We start from the raw sequence: 25,559 nt of genomic DNA on the forward strand, positions 1-25,559 counted from the left end.
TTCCAGTCGGTGTCTATCCTGCTTCCAAGATACTTAAAATTTTGCACCTGTTCTAGTGTTTCTCCATTCAGCACAATTTTTATGTCCTTATTTCCTCCTATTGCCAATACTTTTGTTTTATTTGTGTTAATTTTCATTCCATATTTTTTTTCCGTTAGTTGCAATGGTGTCCACCAAATCCTGTAATTCTTTATCCCCTGTGGCTAGAATGACCATGTCATCAGCAAATCTCAAGCACCCTACTCTTCTTCCTTCAATTTCTACTCCTTTGTCATCTAATGAGCATTGGTCAATCATATTTTCCAAGTACAGGTTGAAAAGAGTAGGTGATAAACAGCATCCTTGTCTTACTCCTTTCCCTAGTCTGATCCAGTTTGTACTTTCTCCTCTCACTTTAACTGAAACTTTTTGATTAAGGTATAATGAGTTTATAAGTCTTCTGGTTTTCCAGTCCACTCTCCTTTCCCTCATAATAGTCGCCAGCTTGTCCCAAACCACATTGTCAAATGCCTTTTCTAAATTGATGAAACACATATATAGGTCTCTTCCTTTTTCAATAAACCTTTCTCCCAAGATTCGTAGGAGCCCTATTGCATCTCTGGTGCCCATATTCCGTCTAAAGCCAAAATGCTCCTCGCCGAGATTCTCCTCTATTACTTTTTCAAGTCCTTTATTAATTATTCTTAACATCACTTTGGCTGCATGTGAAATGAGGCTGATTGTCCTGTGCTCACTGCATTTCTTGGTTCCTTGTTTTTTCGGTAATGGAATCATTACTGTTGTCAAAAAGTCCTCAGGCCATTCACCACTGTCATATATTTTATTACATAATCTCAATATTTCTCTTATTCCATTGTGGTTCAAGCATTTTAGTATTTCTCCCGGTATTGTATCTGTACCTACTGCTTTGCCATTTTTCATTGCAGCAATGGCAGCCTTTACTTCTTCCATTATGACGGTCAGTCCTTTCTCTTCATCACTTACACTGTTGTGTGATTCAAGCTCCAGAGTTTCTGGTTTGCTATTTGTGTCATATAGCTCTTTTATATATTCTTCCCATCTCTGGAGGACATCGTCACGATCTTTGTACACTACCTCTTCGTCTTTACTCAAAATTTCCATAGTAGTGCTTCCTGCTCTGTTTTGTTCCCATGTCATAGTCTTTACTCTGTTGTATAGTAAGTCGTATCTTCCCTTCCTGTCCAGTTCTTCAATTTCATCACATTCCTCTTTTAGCCATTTTTTCCTAGCCTGCTCTGTTTCTCTTCGCAGTTCGTTATTTAACCTTCAGTATATCTTTCTTGCATCTTCAGTGTTCTTGTTTTTCAATTTTCTTCTCTCCTCCATCTTGGAAATCATTTCTTGTGTGACCCATGGTTTTTTTGACCTTTTCCCTTTTACATATCCTACATTTTGCTGTCCTGCTTTAATGATTCCTTCTTTCAGCATATTCCAGTACTCGTTGGCATTATCATCAGGTGCTTCTTTGTCTCGTAATGTGTTTAGAAAGTCCCGAGACAGCATTTCTGTAATTTGTTCTTTGTTGGACCTTATCTTCTCTAAATCCCACTTCTTCACCATTGTCGCCTTTTTCAGTTTTTTCACTTTTATTTCTATTTCTTCCATAAGTAAGTTGTGGTCACTGTTAATATCTGCACCTGGTAATGTGTACACCTTCTTGATTCCATTCCTGTATCTTTCTTCTACCAGTATAAAATCGATTTGGTTTCTGTATTTATCCCCTGGTGATTTCTTATGGTTCTTGAACCATGTGTTTGCTGCTATCAGCTGCCTTTCCCTGCAGAAGTCAATTAACCATTCACCTCTGTCATTTCTCTTTCCAAGACCATGACTGCCTACTATGTTTCCCTCTTTCCCTTCTCCCACAATGGCGTTCCAGTCTCCCATTACTATTTTGCAGCATTTTTTATTTTCGTTCATTATTCTCTCTATTACATTGTACGTTTCCTCTACAATTTGGTCATCATGTTCTGAAGTTGGCATATACACCTGGACAATCAGTAAATCTTTTTGTGCTCCTTTCAGCCTTACACCAATAACCCGGTCATTTGCATAGTCTACATATTCCACACATTTAGCAAATTCCTTTGTCATAATCATTCCTACTCCATTAATTCCTTTTACTTCACCTCCTGAGTAGTAGAATACATATTCATCTGACTGCAACTCTCCATGTCCATTCCATCTTACCTCAGCAACTCCTACGAGGTCCATATGATTCTTTTCCACCTCTCTTTTAAGGTTTTCTAGTTTTCCTGCCTGTAGCAGAGTTCTGACATTCCAGGTACCAATTCTCGTTTTGATTTTTTGCCTCCTTTCAAGTTGTCCCCCCCGGAGATCCGAACGGGGGACTATTTTACCTCCGGACACTGATTTAACATGAGAGGAAGCCATTTTTTGTGCATAAAATGGAGACTGCATTATGCAGGGAAGATAATCTGCGGTGGTATTCCGTTGCCTTCCGCAGTTCTGGAGGCCGCCCCTAACATGGGATACAGACGCCTTTTGCAGCCGCCCGCTCCAGGTCAGACGCTGCATGAGAAGTATAGGTTGGAAAATGAAAGACCCCTAGCCCTCGAAACCTAATAGCGTCTGGGTCGGAAAAGAACAAGAGCTGGCTGAGGGTGGCCAGATAGGAAAGATAAAAGTGAGGAGCCTGGCATAAGTAAGTGGAAGCAATGCCAGGACTCAGCTCGGGGCCCCGTGGTCGCCAGCCACATATCACTAGGTGTGACTCCCTGAGGAACCATAAACTATACTCGTAGATTAAAGCCGCCTCCCATTAATACTGCACAAACTGTGTACAGCAGAATCAGGTGACCAATCAGAATCAGGCAACCAATAATTAGCTTGAGTTCACCTAGGCATGCGACTCGATCCAGAGAACTTCATAGTCAGACTCAATTTCAACCTCAATAGACACACAATTTTTGTCGGCAGCAATGAATACTCCCCCTCCTACGACATCTAATCTATCTTTCCAATACACATTCCATACCTCACCAAATATTTCAGAGCTTTCTACTTCGGGTTTCAGCCAGCTCTCAGTTCCAAAAATAATCTGAGAGCAACAACTTTCCTGGAGGGCAGTAAGTTCAAGAACTTGGTTATGAATACTTCTACAATTTACTGTTAAAATTATGACTGTTGAAATTTGTTTACTTCGCATGCAATCTGATTTTGCTCTCTCTCGTATCAAACAGTCAACATTAATCAGAGGACCTCAAACTACCACCTAGCCTAAAAAACCCCTGTGCACTTCCCAAGTACACTGCTACCTTAGTAGCTGCGACCTTCGTGTAGTGCACCCTGACTTATCAAACTGAGACCTGCAACTCTCCACCCCATTGCAAAGGTCCAGAAACCTGTATCTGTGACTGTCTCAGGATCAATGGAGTGTCTGGTTGAGACCCTCCACTCTGCTCCAAACCAAAGTGAGAGCTCTGCTTGCACCCCACAAGCATGGCCAGTAGTCTTCACAACTTTCACCAGCCACCTGTAGGAACTGAGGATGACCTCAAACCCAAGCTACAAATGTCATTGGTGCTGTCATAAGCAACAACCTGTAGACTACTGCACTTTTCACCCTGGAGAGCCGCAAGCAGGGCCTCCTCCATACATTTCTGATGAGCCCCCATCCCTTCCCCTCCCTGGCAGACATACTGAGTGTACAATGGAATTCTTTCCAGCCCAGGACACTAGTTCCCTAAGAGGTTCCTTAACTCACCTAACACTGGAGCTCCCAATAACTCCTTGCTGAAGGTCATAGAGTGAATGGGCAAGGTCAGATAACCAGCATCCACATTCACTCTCCAATTCAAGCGACGTGTCCACATAACAACCCACCACTAACCCAGCACTGGGCGTGTATCCACTGCTTTGGGTATGCTGGAAGGTGCCCTGACAGCAGAGGCCATGAGCGAAGCAAGTGACACCTGAGGTGTCTCGTGCATCCCACCATCTTTTCCACTGTCACCACACCCTGAGGCAGTAGCCTGAAGACAGCACCTTCAGCAGTTCCTCCTGTGTCCGCACACTGCCGTAAGAGAGTTTTTTTTTTTAAGAAAAAAAAAAGCTATGCATGTGATTTTCTAGTCTCCTGTTGCTTCACCACTGGAGATTGGTAGCTAGTTGAGCTGTGGTCAATGGTCACTGGCCATTCAAAACACATAAACAAACAGATGACTACTGCACTACAAAATGTGCAAATGGTCACATTACTATTACTAAAAGATGATACTACACCTCTCAAATACAAAAATATGCAATTAATTTAAGAATTAAACTATGCAAGCACACAAAAACATGCAAAGAATTTAAATCTGAATCAAACAAAAGCAAAATATGTGACTTGCTGGTCTCCTGGTGCTGGTGCACCAGAGCATCACCAGCAAGCAGCAACTGCTGCTCACCCTGTTCATCACTATCAGGATAAGACAGGGATATCCAACATGTACTATGAGAAGATGGCTACAGAATCAGCATATAGCTATAATAAGGTATGGGAAAATTTAGCAAGATGATGAATGTCAAGTAGATTATAGATCAGGTATGTGCACATACAAATTGAGTTCAACAAAGTAGATGAGAAACCATGGAAAATTAGCAGGTATAAGAAACAAGATACTGCAATTCACTGCTGACAAAGTGCTCAGCTAACTGTGATAGCAGTCAATACTTCATGTTGAAACCTACGGAAACTGCCCTAAAAGTACTTTGGAAATGAAATAAAATAAAAATTATATCGCACTGAACGCATATAACTTACGAAGATGTAGGAAGATGTACAATTTGTGTATTTATGAAGAAAAATTACATCAGATGATCACAATGGAAGAGACATTATGAACCAGATAATCCATTGAAGTCAACATTTTACAAAAGAAAATATTGTAGTAATAATACTGTCAAGTGTATCTGCTGCAGCACACTTCTTCATACAGTATAATTCCACACTAAAGTCAGAAATGAATCCAAATAAGGCCTAATAATAGTGAAACAAGCCATCTGGCAAAGTAATTTTATAGGAGGATGCTCTTGTCTTAGTAGACTTCAAACTTGAAAAAGAGTTGAAAGCAAAGTGGCAGAAGCAGTTAGCTATGTCCCCAAGTTCTACAAACTGACCTCCTGTAAGTCATACTCACCAATGGCCTTAGCTAAGATGGGGCGATTTACGCACCTCAACAAAACAGACAGTTGTACTGTAGGTGTAACAACAATGGAAGGTTATCTGTGGAGAGGCCAGACTAATATGCGGCTCCCAAAAAGGTGTAGCAGTCTTTTCAGTAGTTGCAGGGGCAACAGTCTGCACGATTTATTGACCTGGCCTTGAAACATTAGCCAACATAGCCTTCCTGTGCTGGTACAGCAAATGGCTGAAGGCAAGTGGTGATTACAACTGTCACTTTCTGAGGAAATCTAGGTCTACTGCATGGTTAACTGATGATGGAAGTCTCTTGGGTAAAATAGTCCCACATTCAAATCTGTAAGCAGAGACTACTTAGGAGGATGTTGTCACCACGATAAACAAAACTAGCTGACTATGAATCAGAGTGTGAAACGTTAGATGCCTTAATTGGGTACATAGGTTGACAATTTATAAAGAGAAATGGATGTGTTAAATATAGTGGGATGAGTGAGAGTAGGTGGCAGGAAGAACAAGACTTCTAGTCAACCAAGTACAGGGCCACTAAAAGAAAAAAAAAATCATTTTGGGGTTATGTAAAGTAAATCTAATACAGAACTAAAAATAGGAATGTGACTGAAGTACTACAAACAGCACAGCGAACACATTACTGTGGCAAAGACAGATATGAAGACAACATTCACCAAGGTAATGAAAGTTTATTTAACTAGTAGCTCAGCACACTTCAAGAAGAATGTAATAATTCCAATTCCAAAGAAGACAGTCGCTGGCTGATGAGAATATTACTCAGCTGAGTAACAAGTCATGGTTGCAAAATACTGACATGAATTATTTATAGAGGAATGCATAAACTGGTAGTAGCCAATCGCAGGAAAGATCAGTCTGAGTCACAGAGAGATGTAGGAACACACAAGGGAATACTGGTCCTATGACTTATCTTAGAAGATACAATGAAGAATTACAAACTAACATTTGTACTATTTATAAGTTTCGAGAAAGCTTTTTACAATGTTGATTGGAAACTATTATTTCATGTTATGAAGGTAACAGGGATAAAATACAGGTAGTGAGAAGTTAACAAGGGCAATAGAACATACTCAAATTAAATAAAACTGTGCTGAGAGAATTACATAAAGAGGACGCTACAAGAAGTAAATCAGTTATGTTATTTGGGCAGCATTATAAGTGACAACGGCCATTGTAGGGAAGATACTTAATGTGGATTGGCAATAACAAGTAAAGGGACTTCTGAAAAAGAGAACTATGCCAACTTCGAATATAAATTAAGATGTTAGGAATTGTTTTCAAAAGATATTTGTCTGGAGTGTTGAAATGTGGATGATAAACAGTTCAGTTAAGAACAGAAAATAAGCAATTGAAATAGTTGAAAGATATGTCCACCTTTTGAATTTCATGATTTTAGCCTTAAACCATCATCAAGTAAAACAATGTTGGGTATAATTGGACTTTGTTAACCCATTAGCACCCAGCATCCTAGTTATAGGACAGTTCCTTTCCATTGCTGAACCATGCAACAGTGAACTCCACACAATTTCTGTCTGCATTCAATGTTGCCTCCACACTTTCAGCTACAATCCATTTGGAGTCCAAATTTCTTGAGCTGTGTTTACACATCTTTATGTCAACACTGGTGAATTTCTTATTGCGCACATGATATGCTTTTTGTTCGCTAGAAGTCTTACAAGAAGGGTAAGTAAATTATATTATTTGGTATTTGAATGCTAAAAGTCTATTTATGCCAGTTGTATAAAATACCTGATGAAATTAACAATCTCATACTAAAAATTTTGAGTTGAGAATGGTGTCTTATAAACAAGGTGCTGGGCTATTATAATACACACACTTGAGTTCCTTTTCATTCAGGAATTCTATTCTGTGTCAGCGGAAAACACTGAAATCAGCTGAGGAGGCGACAGAATACTTGTTTCCTGTGGAGATAGAGGCAGATATGACTATATTATCACTTAATGCCGATGAACTGATAGATGAGGAGAGTTTCAATTATTATGAAACAAGGTGTCCTATGGTGCACGATACTCCAGTGACAGTAGAACAATGTGCCAGAGGACAACAACGTTCCAAGCCATTCTACAGCATCTTCAACTAGTGCCAAGGAAACTGAAGTTCAGTCACAACTGCAGAATCTTCTAAAAAGAAAAAGAGTGAACCAAAAGCAATATGGACTAAGACAGTTTTGGCAATGTAGGCAGTCTGGAAAAAATTAACCGAGAAAATATTGTGAACACACTTAACATGGTTATATGCCACTGGACATTTTTAACGAGTTGCTTACTTCTGAACTGCTAAACAGCATTATGGAAGAAACTGAAAAGTATGTAAACCAATGGAAAAATTTGCCACAGTATTCTACCTCAGGTAGATGAACTGAATGTTTTTATTGGTGTCTTAATTTTATCTGGGTATCACACATTGCCCAATCAGAGAGATTATTGGTCTGAAGATGATGACCTGATGGTGATCCTTGTAAAAAGTGCCATACCACATGACAAATACCTTGAACTAAAAACAATGTTTCATTTTGTAGGTAATAATGAAGCAAATACTAACAAAAGTGATCAAGGATTCAAGGTTAGAAATTTGATTATCACTGTGAATAAAAACTTCCAGAAGTGGGGAATTTTTATATGAAAATCTCTTGGATTTGCTGAAGCAACTTCTAAAAGGGAAAGCCATTAGATTTGAGTATAAATTTTAAGCTTTGTGTGGAAGTGATAACTATTGTTATAATTTTGATCTGTTCTGTGGGAAGGAAGTCTCTGAAGAGTCTCAACCTTTGGGAAACTGAGTTGTGAAAAAATGCTAGAGTGTGTTGCTGACCCGAACAGCTATATCATACGTTTTGATAACCTTTTTAGTTCATGTTATCTGTTTGTAAAATTAAAACAGTTGGGTTCCGTACCACAGGTACAATAAGACATAACTAGACTGTTCATTACCTTTTCAAATCAGATAAAACCGCACAGAAAGATCGATGAAGTTATGATTCCCATTTCAACCCAACCCATCAAATCACCATGGCACAGAGGAATGACAACACCTGTTTCATTGGCAAAAAAACTGGATTTAATTGAGCCTCTGGATTCAGTTTCTAGATAAAAAAAGAACAAAATGAAAAGAAGCTCATCAAACAGCCCTATCTTGTGAGTCATTAATACCTCTTTTGTGCATCCCTACAAGAAGAAAATGAATCCAACACAACATAACTACCATCCTCAGTATACTCCTCAAATAATTCCACATTTCCGTTTAGTCCCCATCTTCCCACCACCCTAAAAACGATGTCAGAAAACCAGCCCCTCAAACAACAAGGCCCCACACCCACGTTACCGCAGGATGAGTACTCTTACCAAAAGCAGACTCATCAATTTTAACTATAACGTCTCCTCCCTCCCTCAAGTTACCACTACACTTGATAAATTCTGTACAGACCTGCCTACAAACTGAAAACCAGTCTAATGTAATCTGGTCACTAACACTGATCTAATTAGGACAACACTCAACTGATGAGCAATAATACATCATCACAAATAGGGGTCCCTGGTCAGAGATGCAGCAACTCTGGTCAATTTCATTCCTTCTCCACAAATATAACACTTCACATACTTAGCAATTAAACTGAATAATTGCAGAAATTTAGTCATGGTCAAAATATCGCCCCCAATTGCATACGCAGGGACCTGCTCATGAACCTAGTTATCATATCTACCAAACAAAAAAATTAAATCTCAAGCCACAAGCAACACATCAAATTAACAATTCCACATCCAAAATCTAATCTATTGCCCATAACTGTCAACATCAAAATTATTCACTAACAAACCACCACAAACTCTTCTAATATTATTCTCACAAACAGCACTCAAGGAGTCCAATGAACCACTAACATACCTCAGAAACAATTTAGAAACAAACACACCCAATACTGCACCCTCCAACACACCATCTGCAAACATGACCCAATTCAAATGCGCCACAATGATGTCACACAGTGCAACACAGTTACATCCTGGGACAAAGCAGGTGGTTGGTACAGAAATGCAGCGTGGTAACGTGGAAGTGTGTGTATCCAGAAGACACAATAAGAATGTTAAAAACTTCAAACACTCAGGGAACCCAATATTTATGGCCTGTCCTTTACTATGCTAAAAACTTTAACCTGTCGAACAGCTCAACTACTGACAGTAGTAAGAAATAAATGCTTTCATGCTAGAGAATTTCCACACTTCCAGAAAGCAGAACACACAGTAACAGTTTACAAATAAGATCATCCTCATTAAGTGTAAAGCTACAGGCCAATCGCTATAATGATTTAAAGTGATAGGCCAATAATGAAAGATCAGCAAATATTAGGGTATTTTCAAGGAAATAATCTCAATTTTATGACATATAGCACAACTTTTGCAAGGGCAGGTCATCAACAACAGTAGTACTCGACTTAATACAAATATAAGTCAGGGTTTTGAAGACAACGAGACTATAATGCTGATAGTTGGTGATCTTAGTGACACATCTGACTGTATCCCACATAAAGCTCTGCTCAGCAAGCTAATGTCATATGGCACTGAGGGAGTTGTTCTGCAAACCCTCAAATCTTGCCTGAGGAATAGACAACAGAACATATCAGTGCAAGGAGCAGACTTAGGTAAAAAAAAGTTACAACACAATGTGCCGAACATATCCATGATAGGGCCTCTTTTGTTTCTAATTTTTGTTAATGACACAGGCTCCACTGGGCACACCATGCAGTTTGTAAATGATACAACTTTGCTCTCAAAATGGGAGAATGTAGTTCATGCTGTTCAATAAGAAACCCTATTCAGTGAGGCCATGTCCTAGTTGATCAAGAACAGGATGAAAATTAATGAATATCAAACATAGAAGATGATGCGCAGCCTCAGTAATACTTCATCACTAGGTGACACACCAGCTGTTAAGCTTCTGGGTGTTTTCATTGATACCAAATTAAAATGACAATAGCATGCTAAACACATTTGTTCAAAACTTTCATGAGTCCTTCACCACTTGAAGAAATTAGAAATTGTAATATCACGAAAATAGCTACTAACAGTGTACTATGCAATGTTCCACAGTCACATCAGCTGTGGACTGTTACTATGGGCCATTCTGTAGGTGCAATAATGTGCTTTTATTGGAAAAGACAGCAGTGAGGATCATTAATGCACACAAAAAACTGACAAAACTGACACTTGTAAACCAATTTTTTTCCACATTAGGAGTTCTGATGTTTTTCATCCATCATATTTTCAACTGCTTCATTCACACTAAAACAACTCGAGACACCTATTGAAAAAGAAATGGAGCTCATCAACACAGCACTCACAATTGGGCTTAAAATACAGTAAAGACTGGCCAAAATTACAATTAAGATAGAGAACAGCCTGCAAATTGAAGTTCTAAACTTATTTAATGCACTACCTACACTACCTAGCGCTATTCAATCATAACCAAAGAGAGCAATTTAGAACTAAACTTCTGTGTATATAAAAAGTGCAAAATGGTGGGAATTTAAGGAGATGGGACCTGGATAAACTGACTAAACCAGAGGTTGTACAGAGTTTCAGGGAGAGCATAAGGGAACAATAGACAGGAATGGGGGAAAGAAATACAGTAGAAGAAGAATGGGTAGCTTTCAGAGATGAAGTAGTGAAGGCAGCAGAGGATCAAGTAGGTAAAAAGACAAGGGCTAGCAGAAATCCTTGGGTAACAGAAGAAATATTGAATTTAATTGATGAAAGGAGAAAATATAAAAATGCAGTAAATGAAGGAGGCAAAAAGAAATACAAATATCTCAAAAATGAGATTGACAGGAAGTGAAAAATAGCCAAGCAGGGGTGGCTAGAGGACAAATGTAAGGATGTAGAGGCTTACCTCACTAGGGGTAAGATAGATACTGCCTACAGGAAAATTAAAGAGACCTTTGGAGAAAAGAGAACCACTTGTATGAATATCAAGAGCTCTAATGGTAACCCAATTCTAAGCAAAGAAGGGAAAGCAGAAAGGTGGAAAGAGTATATATATTTGAGGACAATATTATAGAAATGGAAGAGGATGTAGATGAATAGGAAATGGGAGATACGATACTGCGTGAAGACTTTGATAGAGCACTCAAAGACCTAAGTCGAAACAAGGCCCCGGGAGTAGACAACATTCCATTAGAACTACTGACAGCCTTGGGAGAGCCAGGCCTAACAAAACTCTACCATCTGGTGAGCAAGATGAATGAGACAGGCGAAATACCCTCAGACTTCAAGAAGAATATAACAATTCCAATCCCAAAGAAAGCAGGTGCTGACAGATGTGAAAATTACTGAACAATCAGTTTAATAAGTCACTGATGCAAAATACTAATGCAAATTCTTTAAAGACGAATGGAAAAACTGATAGAAGCCGACCTCGGGGAAGATCAGTTTGGATTCCGTAGAAATATTGGAACACGTGAGGCAATGAAATATTGGAACATGTGAGGCAATACTGACCCTAAGATTTATCTTAGAAGCTAGGGTTAAGGAAATGCAAACCTACGTTTCTAGCATTTGTAGACTTAGAGAAAGCTTTTGAGAATGTTGACTGGAATACCCTCTTTCAAATTCTGAAGATGGCAGGGGTAAAATACAGGGAGCGAAAGGCTACTTACAATTTGTACAGAAACCAGATGGCAGTTATATGAGTCGAGGGACATTAAAGGGAAGCAGTGGTTGGGAAGAGAGTGAGGAAGGGTTGTAGCCTCTCCCCAATGTTATTCAATATGTATATTGAGCAAGCAGTAAAGGGAACAAAAGAAAAATTCGGAGTAGGTATTAAAATCCATGCAAAACAAGAATAATGGAATGTAGTCGAATTAAGTCGGGTGATGCTGAGGGAATTAGATTAGGAAATGAGACACTTAAAGTAGTAAAGGGTTTTGCTATTTGGGGAGCAAAATAACAGATGACGGTCGAAGTAGAGAGGATATAAAATGTAGACTGGCAATGGCAAGGAAAGCGTTTCTGAATAAGAGAAATTTGTTAACATCAAGTACAGATTTAAGTCCCCCCCCCCCCTCCAATGAACCATGGACCTTGCCATTGGTGGGGAGGCTTGCGTGCCTCAACGATACAGATAGCCGTACCATAGGAGCAACCACAATGGAGAGGTATCTGTTGAGAGGCCAGACAAACGTGTGGTTCCTGAAGAGGGGCAGCAGCCTTTTCAGTAGTTGCAGGGGCAACAGTATGGATGATTGACTGACCTGGCCTTGTAACACTAACCAAAATGGCCTTGCTGTTCTGGTACTGCGAACAGCTGAAAGCAAGGGGAAACTACAGCCGTAATTTTTCCCGAGGGCATGCAGCTTTACTGTATGATTAATGATGATGGCGTTCTCTTGGGTAAAATATTCCGGAGGTAAAATAGTCCCCCATTCGGATCTCCAGGCGGGGACTACTCAAGAGGACGTTGTTATCAGGAGAAAGAAAACTGGCGTTCTATGGATCGGAGCGTGGAATGTCAGATCCCTTAATCGGGCAGGTAGGTTAGAAAATTTAAAAAGAGAAATGGATAGGTTAAAGTTAGATATAGTGGGAATTAGTTAAGTTCGGTGGCAGGAGGAACAAGACTTCTGGTCAGGTGAATACAGGGTTATAAATACAAAACCAAATAGGGGTAATGCAGGAGTAGGTTTAATAATGAATAAAAAAATAGGAGTGGGGGTAAGCTACTACCAACAGCATAGTGAACGCATTATTGTGGCCAAGACAGACACGAAGCCAACGCGTACTACAGTAGTACAAGTTTATATGCCAACTAGCTCTGCAGATGATGAAGAAATTGATGAAATGTATGACGAGATAAAAGAAATTATTCAGGTAGTGAAGGGAGACGAAAATTTAATAGTCTGGGTGACTGGAATTCGAGAGTAGGAAAAGGGAGAGAAGGAAACATAGTAGGTGAATATGGATTGGGGCTAAGAAATGAAAGAGGAAGCCGCCTGGTAGAATTTTGCGCAGAGCATAACTTAATCATAGCTAACACTTGGTTCAAAAACCATGAAAGAAGGTTGTATACATGGAAGAACCCTGGAGATACTAGTAGGTATCAGATAGATTATATAATGGTAAGACAGAGATTTAGGAAACAGGTTTTAACATGTAAGACATTTCCAGGGGCAGATGTGGACCCTGGCCACAATCTGTTGGTTATGAACTGTAGATTAAAACTGAAGAAACTGCAAAAAGGTGGGAATTTAAGGAGATGGGACCTGGATAAACTGACTAAACCAAAGGTTGTACAGAGTTTCAGGAGAGCATAAGGGAACAACTGACAGGAATGGGGGAAAGAAGTACAGTAGAAGATGAATGTGTAGCTTTGAGGGATGAAGGCAACAGAGGATCAAATAGGTAAAAAGATGAGGGCTGGTAGAAACCCTTGGGTAACAGAAGAAATATTGAATTTAATTGATGAAAGGAGAAAATATAAAAATGCAGTAAATGAAGCAGGCAAAAAGGAATACAAATGTCTGAAAAATGAGATTGACAGGAAGTGCAAAATGGCTAAGCAGGGATGGCCAGAGGGCAAATGTAAGGGTGTAGAAGCTTATCTCACTAGGGGTAAGATAGATACTGCCTACAGGGAAATTAAAGAGACCTTTGGAGAAAGGAGAACCACTTGCATGAATACCTAGAGCTTTGATGGAAACCCAGTTCTAAGCAAAGAAGGGAAAGCAGAAAGGTGGAAGGAGTATACAGAGGTTCTATACAAGGGCGATGTACTTTAGGACAATATTATGGAAATGGAAGAGGATGTAGATGAAGACAAAATGGGAGATATGATATTGCGTGAAGAGTTTGACAGAGCACTGAAATACCTGAGTCAAAACCAGGCCCCCCCGGAGGTCGAAACCATGCCCCCCGGAGTACACAACATTCCATTAGAACTACTGACAGCCTTGGGAGAGCCAGTCCTGACAAAACTATACCATCTGGTGAGCAAGATGTACGAGACAGGCGAAATACCCTCAGACTTCAAGAAGAATATAATAATTCCAATCCCAAAGAAAGCAGGTGTTGACAGATGTGAAAATTACCAAACTATCAGTTTAATAAGTCACAGCTGCAAAATACTAACACGAATTCTTTACAGACGAATGGAAAAACATAGAAGCCGACCTCGGGGAAGATCAGTTCGGATTCCGTAGAAATGTTGGAACACGTGAGGCAATACTGACCCTACGACTTATCTTAGAAGAAAGATTAGGAAAGGCAAACCTACATTTCTAGCATTTGTAGACTTAGAGAAAGCTTTTGACAATGTTGATTGGAATACTCTCTTTCAAATTCTGAAGGTGGCAGGGGTAAAATACAGAGAGCGAAAGGCTATTTACAATTTGTACAGAAAGCAGATGGCAGTTATAAGAGTCGAGGGACATGAAAGGGAAGCAGTGGTTGGGAAGGGAGTGAGACAGGGTTGTAGCCTATCCCCGATGTTATTCAATCTGTATATTGAGCAGGCAATAAAGGAAACAAAAGAAAAGTTCGTAGTAGGTATTAAAATCCATGGAGAATAAATAAAAACTTTGAGGTTCGCCGATGACATTCTAATTCTGTCAGAGACAGCAAAGGACTTGGAAGGGCAGTTGAGCGGAATGGACAGTGTCTTGAAAGGAGGACATAAGATGAACATCAACAAAAGCAAAACGAGGATAATGGAATGTAGTCGAATTAAGTTGGGTGATGCTGAGGGAATTAGATTAGGAAATGCGATACTTAAAGTAGTAAACGAGTTTTGCTATTTGGGGAGCAAAATAACTGATGATGGTCGAAGTAGCGAGGATATAAAATGTAGACTGGCAATGGCGAGGAAAGCGTTTGTGAAGAAGAAAAATTTGTTAACATTGAGTATAGATTTAAATGCCAGGAAGTTGTTTCTGAAAGTATTTGTATGGAGTGTAGCCATGTATGGAAGTGACACGTGGACGATAAATAGCTTAGACAAGAAGAGAATAGAAGCTTTCGAAATGTGGTGCTACGGAAGAATGCTGAAGATTAGATGGGTAGATCACATAACTAATGAGGGGGTATTGAATAGAATTGGGGAGAAGAGGAGTTTGTGGCACAACTTGACAAGAAGAAGGGACCGGTTGGTAGGACATGTTCTGAGGCATCAAGGGATCACAAATTTAGCATTGAAGGGCAGTTTGGAGGGTAAAAATCGTAGAGGGAGACCAAGAGATGAATACACTAAGCAGATTCAGAAGGATGTAGGTTGCAGTAGGTACTGGGAGATGAAGAAGCTTGCACAGGATAGGGTAACATGGAGAGCTGCATCAAACCAGTCTCAGGACTGAAGACCACAACAACAACAAAAAGTGCAACCTTTGTACAGTATTAGATACTACTTCTCCGATGACAGAAAAGTGTCCACCTGATCTGCACCTCAGTGCCATAACAACAGCAGCAACTCAGCTACTTAGTTACACCATGTTCTAGCACTGATTTTATAGTTGTGTTATGAAAGTACATTGCAATCTAGTTCTTAATACATTATATAATCACCATTTTAATATCATAGCTTAAATTTCATTATATTCATTTTATTGTAAACTTGATGTAATTTGTCCAGTCATGGCTGGTGAATGACACAGAACTTGCACGAAGCAAATACTTCTATCAAACTATTGTGAAAATCAGGGGAAAATATTACTAAGTATTACTCTAATAGTTCTATAGCTACACTTGCTTAGGCCTAATCATGTAGGGCTAAGAAGAGCCAGTTTGGACTTGGGATTTACCAAGGAAAATCACACACAAAACAGCAATTTCTATCAGAGAATTAAACTGGGGTCAACAGAAACATCCGATCTCACGCGTCGGCTTTGACCCGTGACGTAAGGGTGTTGTGGTGTGTGACGTCATTACGGCGCGGAGTTTGGTTTGTGATTGTGGCGTGTTTGTAGATGTCGTGTTGTTGTTTGTTGTGCCCTCTGGTGGTATGTTCATGGTTTTCGTTTGTTTGGTGTGTTGGGCTCAGTTTGCTGTTGGTCAGTGGTGAGTGCTGCGTGCGTCTTTTTGAAGCGGAATTTGTATTAGTGAGTTAACGGTTTTGTTTGATGGTTAATGTAATGATGATTGCTGTACGTCGGCTGAGTTTGTTATTAAGTGTATTCGGTTGTGGTTTTTGTTCAGGAATGGATATGAAAGACCGGATTAATAGTTCTCGGTTGAGGGCTATTTTCGTCTTTATGATACGTATGCGACGTTTTTATATCCGCCATATTTGGTATTCGTACTGGGAGATGTTTTTGAGTTACATAGGTCAAGGGTAGTGGTCGATCCTAAGTTATGGGATTGGTAGCTGCTGTTGAGCTATATAGTTGGAGGGAAGTGTTCAATCTCAATGTTTGGTGGAGTATGTTGATTTTTGTAATGGGAGATGGGATCGGGAGTTGCTGTTGAGCTATATAGGTCAAGGGAAGTGTTCGATCCCAATTTATGGGGTCGGGAGCTGCTGTAGATATATGTAGGTGAAGGGAAGTGATTTTTCGCAATGTTTTGCGGTGTATTTTGATTTTTGTATTGGGGGGTGGGATCGGGAGATGCTGTTGAGCTATATAGGTCAAGGGAAATGTTCGATCCTAATTTATGGGATCGGGAGCTACTGTAGATCTATATAGGTCAAGGGAAGTGTCCGATTCCGGATAAGAATGTGTTTTGTGGTATTTGGTGAGTTTTGTGATGTCGATTTTTTTCGTCGACTTGCGTGGTTTTGTATGGCGGTGGGTGGCTAGATTTGTGTATATTTAGTTTCTCCCCACCCAAAAACCCCCAATTTCCCACGCTTGTCCCGTTAGTCATTAGGCTTTTTGTGAAACTTGTGTGTGTGTGTGTGTGTGTGTGTGTGTGTGTGTGTGTGTGTGTGTGTGTGTGTGTGTGTGTGTGTGTGTTGTTTTTCTATGTATTTTCGTCTTTATGATACGTATGCGACATTTTTATATCCGCCATATTGGAGTTGTCGTTTATGGTCGTTTCCGCCATATTTGTGACGTCATGGGTCAAAGCCGACGGGTAGGATCGGACGCTTCTGTATTTCCTTAAACTGTATCTATAATAAATTGCACAATGAGATGCAAACAATTACTAAAATATATCTGTTTAAAAAGGTAGAGCCCTAAAATATTCTTGATAGGCTAATTAATGCACACACACAACTGAAGATTACTTAGAGGATTCAATAGTAGTGATTAATAAGGAAGGAGTACAATTACAACACTCTGTACCATTACAATACATGATCATAATGCAGCCTAATGCTGTTACAAGAAAATCATGAACCAAGACCTACAGCACATGAACACATTCTCCTGAACTCAACATTTCACTCATCAGTGGGGGACACCAACTTAGTTTTTCAAACAGACTAAGGCAGCCTAAGGAATGGACTTGAAGACATGAGGGTCATTCCATGTCAAATCAATCAATTGTAGCTACTACATGATTTGAACCACGACCTCTCAGATTTGGATTAATTTTTTTTTTCAGGTAATGTACCCACTAACACTAGTTTAAATTTGAAATTTCAAATTTTTCTGACCTTTGGTTTTTGAGTTTTAAGGGTTTAAAAATAAAAAACTTCAGTTTTTGATCAATCGATGAATATTTTAAAATGCTGTAGCTCAAAAACTATACAACCTAAAGAGCTAAAACTTGCACCATTGTTTTCCTCTAAAAATTCCCTTCAATTTGATATGTAACATGACTATGCTACCTAAACTAAACTGAAAATTTTAAACTATTCCAAAAAAACATTTTTTGAAATTTCCAAAATATGTACCCTCGGATTTCTTTATAAAAATTGTATGTGTTGTCCAGTCTGACTGACTACATGCATGCAAAATTTCAAGATGGGACCTCAATGGGTTCTTGCATAAAATAATATTTTACTACTGCAATACACACTAGTGAGGTGAAAAGCAGACTATTTATATGCTATGAATACTAAGGCAGGCCTATGTAATTCTAACAAACTTAAATTAGTAGGCTATGTTAGCCTTTTTAGGCAGCATTACCCTCTTATTGTTTGTTAATTCATCACCCATGAGTTGGGCACAGTCGGCTCATTACGGCCCTGAAGTCAGTTTTCCAAACAGACTGGAGGGAGTGCAAGAGGCATAGCAGAGTGTTTGTAGTCCAGAAGACATCTGCACATGCACTTAGTGTGTGCAGTCATCCAGTAAAAAATAACGTTTTAAATTATATGTTATTTGGCGCAAATAGCGGTAAATCAGTAAACATTGTACAATAGGGACCATCCAAATGAGGCAGCGCAGTTGTTAAGACACTGACCTCATATTTGGTATGAAGGCAATTCCTCAGTCTAGCCAACTTGTTTTAGATTTTCGTGAATCATTCCAAGAATGCCTGTATGGTTCCTTCAGTGACGACATGGCTGACCAACTGTACTATTCTCATATGAACATACTTATATATTCCTGTATTTGGCCTATGAATTATTTATTTTCATATGATACTGAATTCTACTGGCGATCATTGTCAGATGTTCCTTGGATGAATAACTAACGCAAATCAAAACCAAAATTAAATGTCAACATATCAGCAGATAAATGTTGGCTTGAACTTCACATATTCTAGCCTCTTCACTTCAAAAAGTTACAACTAGTAGTTCACTTCTATTGGTATAACACAAGCTACCCATTACCTACAATCTCAATGGCTCCTACATTTTCATCAATGGACAAGAAATGGGTTAATGAAAGGGTTGGAGTGAGCATAAAATTTGGTTAAGTTGAAGAAAACTTCCACGCAATGGCTCTAGTTGCAAAGAGCAGTACATAAGGTCTGAAACTACCATGCCTAATGAAATTTCCTCGCTGATTTGAAGTGTGCGCTGGACCAGGGCTCGAACCCGAATATTTCTACCGATTGAGCTATCAAGAAAAGACTCGTGACCCGCCCTCGCAGCTTTACTTCCGCCAGCACCTCCCTTCCTCCCGGTTTTTCGATTTCCGTCCACTTTTCTACACTTATACAGTGATGATACATATGGACAAACATCAATGCTTCTTGTAAATGCGTTAGAAAGTAATAAATATATTATAAAATGCTATGTGTTCGTCTTTTACCTGGATTAGTTTATCTCCTTTTAAAACATCCAGATGAAGTCCGACAGGCGGTTTTCCAGCCCTGCAGAGTAAACAGACTAATAGTGCGGAAACAATCAAAGTGCATCGCATCGAGAATTCTGCAGTATCAAAGCAGAATTTAGAAATCTGAACAAGGGCATGCAATTTCGAACATACCAATTTGGTACATCGTAGTGATTTGCCATTGCTGAAGTGGTCCTCTTGAATCTCACATCACTATAAACATGAACATATCCGCTTACATATTCATGTTACGCAAACTTCATCATACTTAGAACACCAGAGCTTCGTTAAACACAAATAAAATGTAAATATTCGAATACAAACAACACCACAACAAACTCAAAACACTATTTGTACTGCCTTCCAAAGACATTCAGAAAAACCTCTGGTCCATCTATATAGGCATTGGCACTAAAGGAAACGCCCGAATAATGACAGCTTTGTCTTTGAACAAACTGCGAATTAATTTCATGATACCATTATTACTTTGTTTTAAAGCAAAAACAACAAACGATAATCTCTTACATCTCTCACAGGAACCACCGTTGAAGCTTAGATGTTTTACAGTGTTATTCCATCCACAATGATTACGTCAAGAAGTACATTACATGAACATCAACTGTTACAGTCCGTATTTCTATACATATATTCAGATAAAAACATGAAAAATTCGATGCGTTATATGCGAATCGGTAGAAAGTGGGGAGGTATTTCAGCCGCATCACATCTGCATAGACAAATCGCGCCCCACACGCAGAGACTGTCTCCGCACTTCACACCTGAGCAGACTGGTCGTAACATGTAGGCCAGAAATGTTTCCGGGTATAAATCCCCATTTACAACGAAGTTAATATAAGCGAATGTGTAAAACCAAACGAGAATTCTCTGGTGTAACATAAGCCGCATGTGCAAGCTGCATTCAGCCGTACGCGGTTCGCACTCACATTTGTTCGATCGTGTTTCATCAACAAAGGTATACGTCCTCTCCGCTTCGGCATTAGCAATAAGGAGAGACAGAAACCCTTTATACCTCTGCAACTTCATTTGAATACCATTGAATGTAACCGACGCTCTGGGTTAAATTTGTTGTATGGCATCCTCTTTGCAGAATCCACCTGTCGATACTATGCCCGTACTATTCTACGAAGGTCCTTCTTTCTGAACATATTCGCCTTGCTCTGTATTACTTTCCTGTGAACTTATGCACATAATTGGGCCTCTTGGTGTCACATTCCTGGTATTTTTCTAGTTTGACCCAGTTTTCTGTATATATTATATGTGTGTATTTAATATGTGTCATGATGTTTTTGTCACTTTCACTTCTACTTCTGAAATTCTCTCACTTTGCTCTTGGAAACATGCTTGACCTGTTCTATACATATTTTGAGCGTCACACACCACTGATGCATTAAATCTTGACTTACTTCCTTGAATATGACTTTTTTTATTAGTTGGTACTCACTCAGTCTCACATATTGTTACCTCAACACAAAGGCGGCATGAAACTCAAGATGCAATCGTTAGCTTCTATATTAGCAGATACTAAGGGGGGGGGGGAGGACACAGTCACACAACTGTTGATCCCTGTGGTTGCTGAGAAGACAGTTTTTTTTAGGTTAAATACAAAGTCGAGACGGACAACAATCAAGAAAAATAGAATAAAAGAAGCTTCACATACAGGAAATAGGACTAAAGCTAAGGATAGTATCAACTTGCTTCATCAAAATATCGGAGGAATAAAAAATAAAGTAGATCAGCTGTTAGTGTATTTAGATAATCTCAAAAATAAGAATGATAGTGGTCTACTTTGTCTGTCTGAAAACCCTGTAACTGGGGGGATCTTGCAGATCTAGTGTGGATAAAGCAGGAGCTATCATTCACACAAAACAATGGTATAAATACAAAACTGTAGAAGTAAGCAAATTTTGTGTCAATCATCACTTTGAAGTTTTTGCATGTGAACTACAGCTAGATAATGTGGTATTGATATTAGTAACAGTGTGCAGGTTCCCATTAGGAGATTGGGAGCTATTCATTAAAAACTTTGCTCATGATTCTAGAATCATTATTAATCCAGCAACAGAAACTCCAATATAAAATGATACAAATAATGTCTTTGGAAAAGTTATTAATTGGTTTTCTGCTAATGGGCTTGCTCTGAACTTTGAAAAAACACAGTACATCCAATTTTCTGCTGCAAGGAGTACAGTTCCTTCAATAAATATAACACATCAACAGAAGTCAGTAGCCAGGTTAGAGCATACTGAGTTTTTGGATGTACATATAGATGAGAATCTTAATAGGAAAATTCATATTTTATATCTCCTAAAGCGAAAAGGTTCTAGGCACTACAGTCTGGAACCGCACGACCGTTATGGTCGCAGGTTCCAATCCTGCTTCGGGCATGGATGTGTGTGACGTCCTTAGGTTAGTTAGGTATAAGTAGTTCTAAGTTCTAGGGGACTGGTGACCTCAGCAGTTAAGTCCCATAGTGCCCTGAGCCATTTGAATCATTTTTTGACTAGGTTCAGCAACTTTTGCAATCAGAATAATTGCTAATTTTGAGGATATAGAAATTAGGAAGGTAACATACATTGCGTACTTTCACTCTCTGATGGCATACAGAACAATATTTTGGGGTAACTCAACACTTGGGCAAAAAGTATTCACTGCTCATAAGAAAGTGGTTTGAATAAAGTGTGGGGCTCATAGTCACACATCTTGTAGGCATCTGTTTGAAAGGTTAGGAATCCTTGCAACATTCTCACAGTACATTTACTTAGTAATGAAATTTGTTCTCAACAACATGGACCAGTTTAAAAGCAACAGTGACATTCATGAATATGGTATAATATCATAAGAAAGAAAGATTTACACTATCCTCTAGTTATTCTATCTTTGGCACAGAAAGGGGTGAAATACGCTGCTGTAAAACTTTCCGATAAATTACCAGATGAAATAAACGTCTTACAGACAGCAAGAATAATTTCAAAAATAAACTGAAATCATATCTCCTTGACACCTCCTTTTATGTCATAAATGAATTCTTGAATAGGAATAAATAAATCTATATGTATAATGTATCCATTTTGTGCAATTTAAGGGGATGGGGGGAGGTAATAAATATTTTAAGCTTTAAAAAATGAGCCTTGATTCATTTGTGCATTTCTTATGCACTTGACGCATTCCACATCATAACAGTTACCTTCAGATTGATCAATGGAACACGTAAGTAACTAACTCCTTTGGCTCTTGTTGCCACAGTGCATGTTTCCCTCAACATCCCACTATGCTGTCTGTATGGAGACGATGGGGAAACTGTAAACTTAGGCAGCAGAACAGTCGAGCACAGAACACAGACTGGCTTGCATGTGGCTTGATTTCGTATTACACAATATCAGGAAGTTCGAAGAATTTAAGGTATGTATCATGAGGAGCAGTATTATACTTCTACTAACTATTGATAAATGTACAGATACCTACAAATTTTTTTTAATGAAGTTGAGGAAGCAACTGCATTACGTCAGTAATATTGTCTGAGCCATATAGTTCCATGTAAAATACTTACAATATTTCAGCTGAGAAAACGAATAGTCTCTACAGCATACCATTAGGAATGGAATAAATTGTCATAACTACATGTAAAAGAAAAAAAATACTACCTAGCACTTTTCCAATGACAGCACTATGGATATAATCCTCAACAATCAAATATCAGAAACAAAATAAAAATTTCACTATTATCTAATTACATTTGGTTCACTGAAGAGATAAGAAGACTGATATCAAGCACAAACTGTTGGCAAACTGACTAGCGTGTACAATTTATCAGATTGTCATCACTCAGGTTGCCACTTAATCATGACTTATTTAGTGTCATTGACGACGAAATTCTTTCACACATATAAGCTAATCCGAACATGGATGTCATTTTTACAGCCTCATTATGGGGACACAGTAACTCTTCCCAAAGAAATCTGCAAATGAACAGGGTGCTTTCAACTGATATGTGCAAATGGTCTTGAAAATGTCTCAAAAACAGATATGAGGTTGGTAGTGTTCTGAAAACGACTTTAAAACTGTTTCCTTATTTCTTCCAGCACTAAAATTAATATTTCAAAATTCGCATTTTCTTTAACACAAGAGCTAGGGAAAATAGAGTGTTCTTTTTCAGAAGTTGTCCCCTCCACAGTATGATTTTCATTTTACATCTTTCCCATTAAATCAGATATTAATTGCAGTGATCTTGCTGGCACTATCAACTACTGTCTTAATCACCTATAGCTATGACAGCTGTGCTTCGAGACATTGTTTGCGGCGCAAGCCTAATTTCCGAAAACTTCATTATTTCCAGTGCCGTCACAATATCCACTGCCTTAAGTGTGCACTCTCTAATGAACTCGCCATTGCTGAAAGGCAGTTTTGAGCTCTGTTTTGTGGTTAACTTTAAATGACGGGTCTCTTCAGTTTGTTGCTGCCTAAAAATAAGAAATAATAGAATAGGCTGAAACAACACTGTATATCGACAAGCAAGTATGTAAAAACGCAGAAAGCACAAGCACAACGATTTTCATGCTGAGATCAATTCGCTGTGCACTTTTTTATGTCTGCCAACTTGTCCTCTCTGTCATCATCAACTAAATCTTTAAATTCCCTGTACATTGTGATGCAATGCAATCTGCGGTTCCTGGCGATTGTACGCCTTTTAACAGACACTGAGAATTTTCGTCTTTCTCTTCGAAAAAGTTCTGTAATTACCACTCATATTTAAATGCCCGTGACAATATGTCGCTAGTTTGCCTCTTTTTGAGTGTATGTTCCATTGCAACAACCACTGTTCTTTTACATTTCCTTCAAACCACAAGCATATAGCGAGAAATACACAGCAATGGCACTTGAAAAAGTACTATAGTATATGCTGGAAGAAACAGTGCCATCTCGCTCTAGTACATGAAATGTCTCTCTTCTGAGCACTTGCATGAAGAACCGAATAAACCCGAGACAGACTGAGACTTGATCCGCATGTGGCCCACACACCACGCACATATGCAGTTTGACACACTCTGACCGACTCTGCCTTAACATTTCTAGAAACCGTTCTACATCCGTTTGTGTTCCTTTTCTGATATCGTATGGTGATACTCCTTTGTCTGCTGCTTCACTTTGCTCTGCTCCTACGTTCTTTTTTTTCTTCTCTCTCAAATCAAAATGTTTTCTCCCTCGACCTATTACTTCCAAAAAAGCCATTATCTTTTGATTCATCCTTAAAGTACATGCCATATATCAGCCATTTGCCTACCACTACATCTACTGACACAATATCTGCGACCAGTACCACAAGTTGCTTCTGCCTCAGACAGTACACGTGTTGGCAGTTCAGACATTGACCGCAGAAGCACAGCATGTACAGAAACATCAGCTGGCGACATAAGCATTCCTGTTGACTAGCCAACCTCTAGCAGACATCAACAAAGGATCCATCCTCGCCAACAGGAATGCACATGTGGGCAAGAGTGGTGTTGCAATTGCGGGCACTATTTTACACCTGTAATACACAAGCTCACCAAGTGCTCAGAGGATTCCCTTTTCTGCTAGCGGTGTATTTAAGATGCTGCTCAACTGCTAGAAGCAGCCTCACCTGAAGCTCAAGTCAGTCATGTCCAGCAGCTTCACCTCTCTGAGGTCACTGGCTCCATCCAGCCAAGCCAGTCTTTGGATCTAGACTATGCCAGTAGTCATCCATGAAAATACTCAACAGTAGCCAAATCGAGCTACCAGCCAATGCCATGAGAACCTCCACTCCCTCCGATCCTGGCCTTCCCCAGACTTGGTTTTCCAGGACTGGTATTCTTCTCTGGACCTTAGTAAATGAATTTGTGCCTAAAGTTGCTATCATGACATATGCCACGATGGACTCTGACTTCATCAGATTCCTACCAGATGAGAAGGATCCTTTAGTTGTGTTTTCACACTCTAGATTATGTTGAACCTTGCCATTTAGGGGTTGTGCTAATAAAGTGTTACTTACATATTACCTGGGAATTATCATTTATTGTGTGTGTGTGTGTGTGTGTGTGTGTGTGTGTGTGTGTGTGTGTGTGTGTGCGTGCGTGTGTGTGTGTGTGTGCGTGTGTGTGCGTGCGCGCGCGCGCCACTCAGGATAGAACATATCAGGTGGCAATGAGGATAAAA

At 39.3% G+C, this 25,559-nt stretch overlaps 1 protein-coding gene across 1 annotated transcript in view; it reads right to left on the reverse strand.

Annotated features, from left to right (window-relative positions):
• Positions 1-19,756, reverse strand: part of LOC126092297 (nuclear inhibitor of protein phosphatase 1) — a 53,535-nt gene extending 33,779 nt beyond the window's left edge. The window contains exons 1-2 of the mRNA XM_049907816.1: positions 19,521-19,756; positions 19,344-19,404 (exon numbers count right to left, since the gene is read on the reverse strand). Coding sequence (XP_049763773.1) covers positions 19,344-19,404; positions 19,521-19,549 — 90 coding nt within the window. The 5' untranslated portion in view covers positions 19,550-19,756. The remainder of the gene's footprint in view (positions 1-19,343; positions 19,405-19,520) is intronic.
• Between the last annotated feature and the right edge of the window lie 5,803 nt (positions 19,757-25,559).

The sequence above is a fragment of the Schistocerca cancellata genome, chromosome 7 (assembly GCF_023864275.1).
Source record: "Schistocerca cancellata isolate TAMUIC-IGC-003103 chromosome 7, iqSchCanc2.1, whole genome shotgun sequence".
In the NCBI taxonomy this organism is placed as follows: Eukaryota; Metazoa; Arthropoda; class Insecta; order Orthoptera; family Acrididae; genus Schistocerca; species Schistocerca cancellata.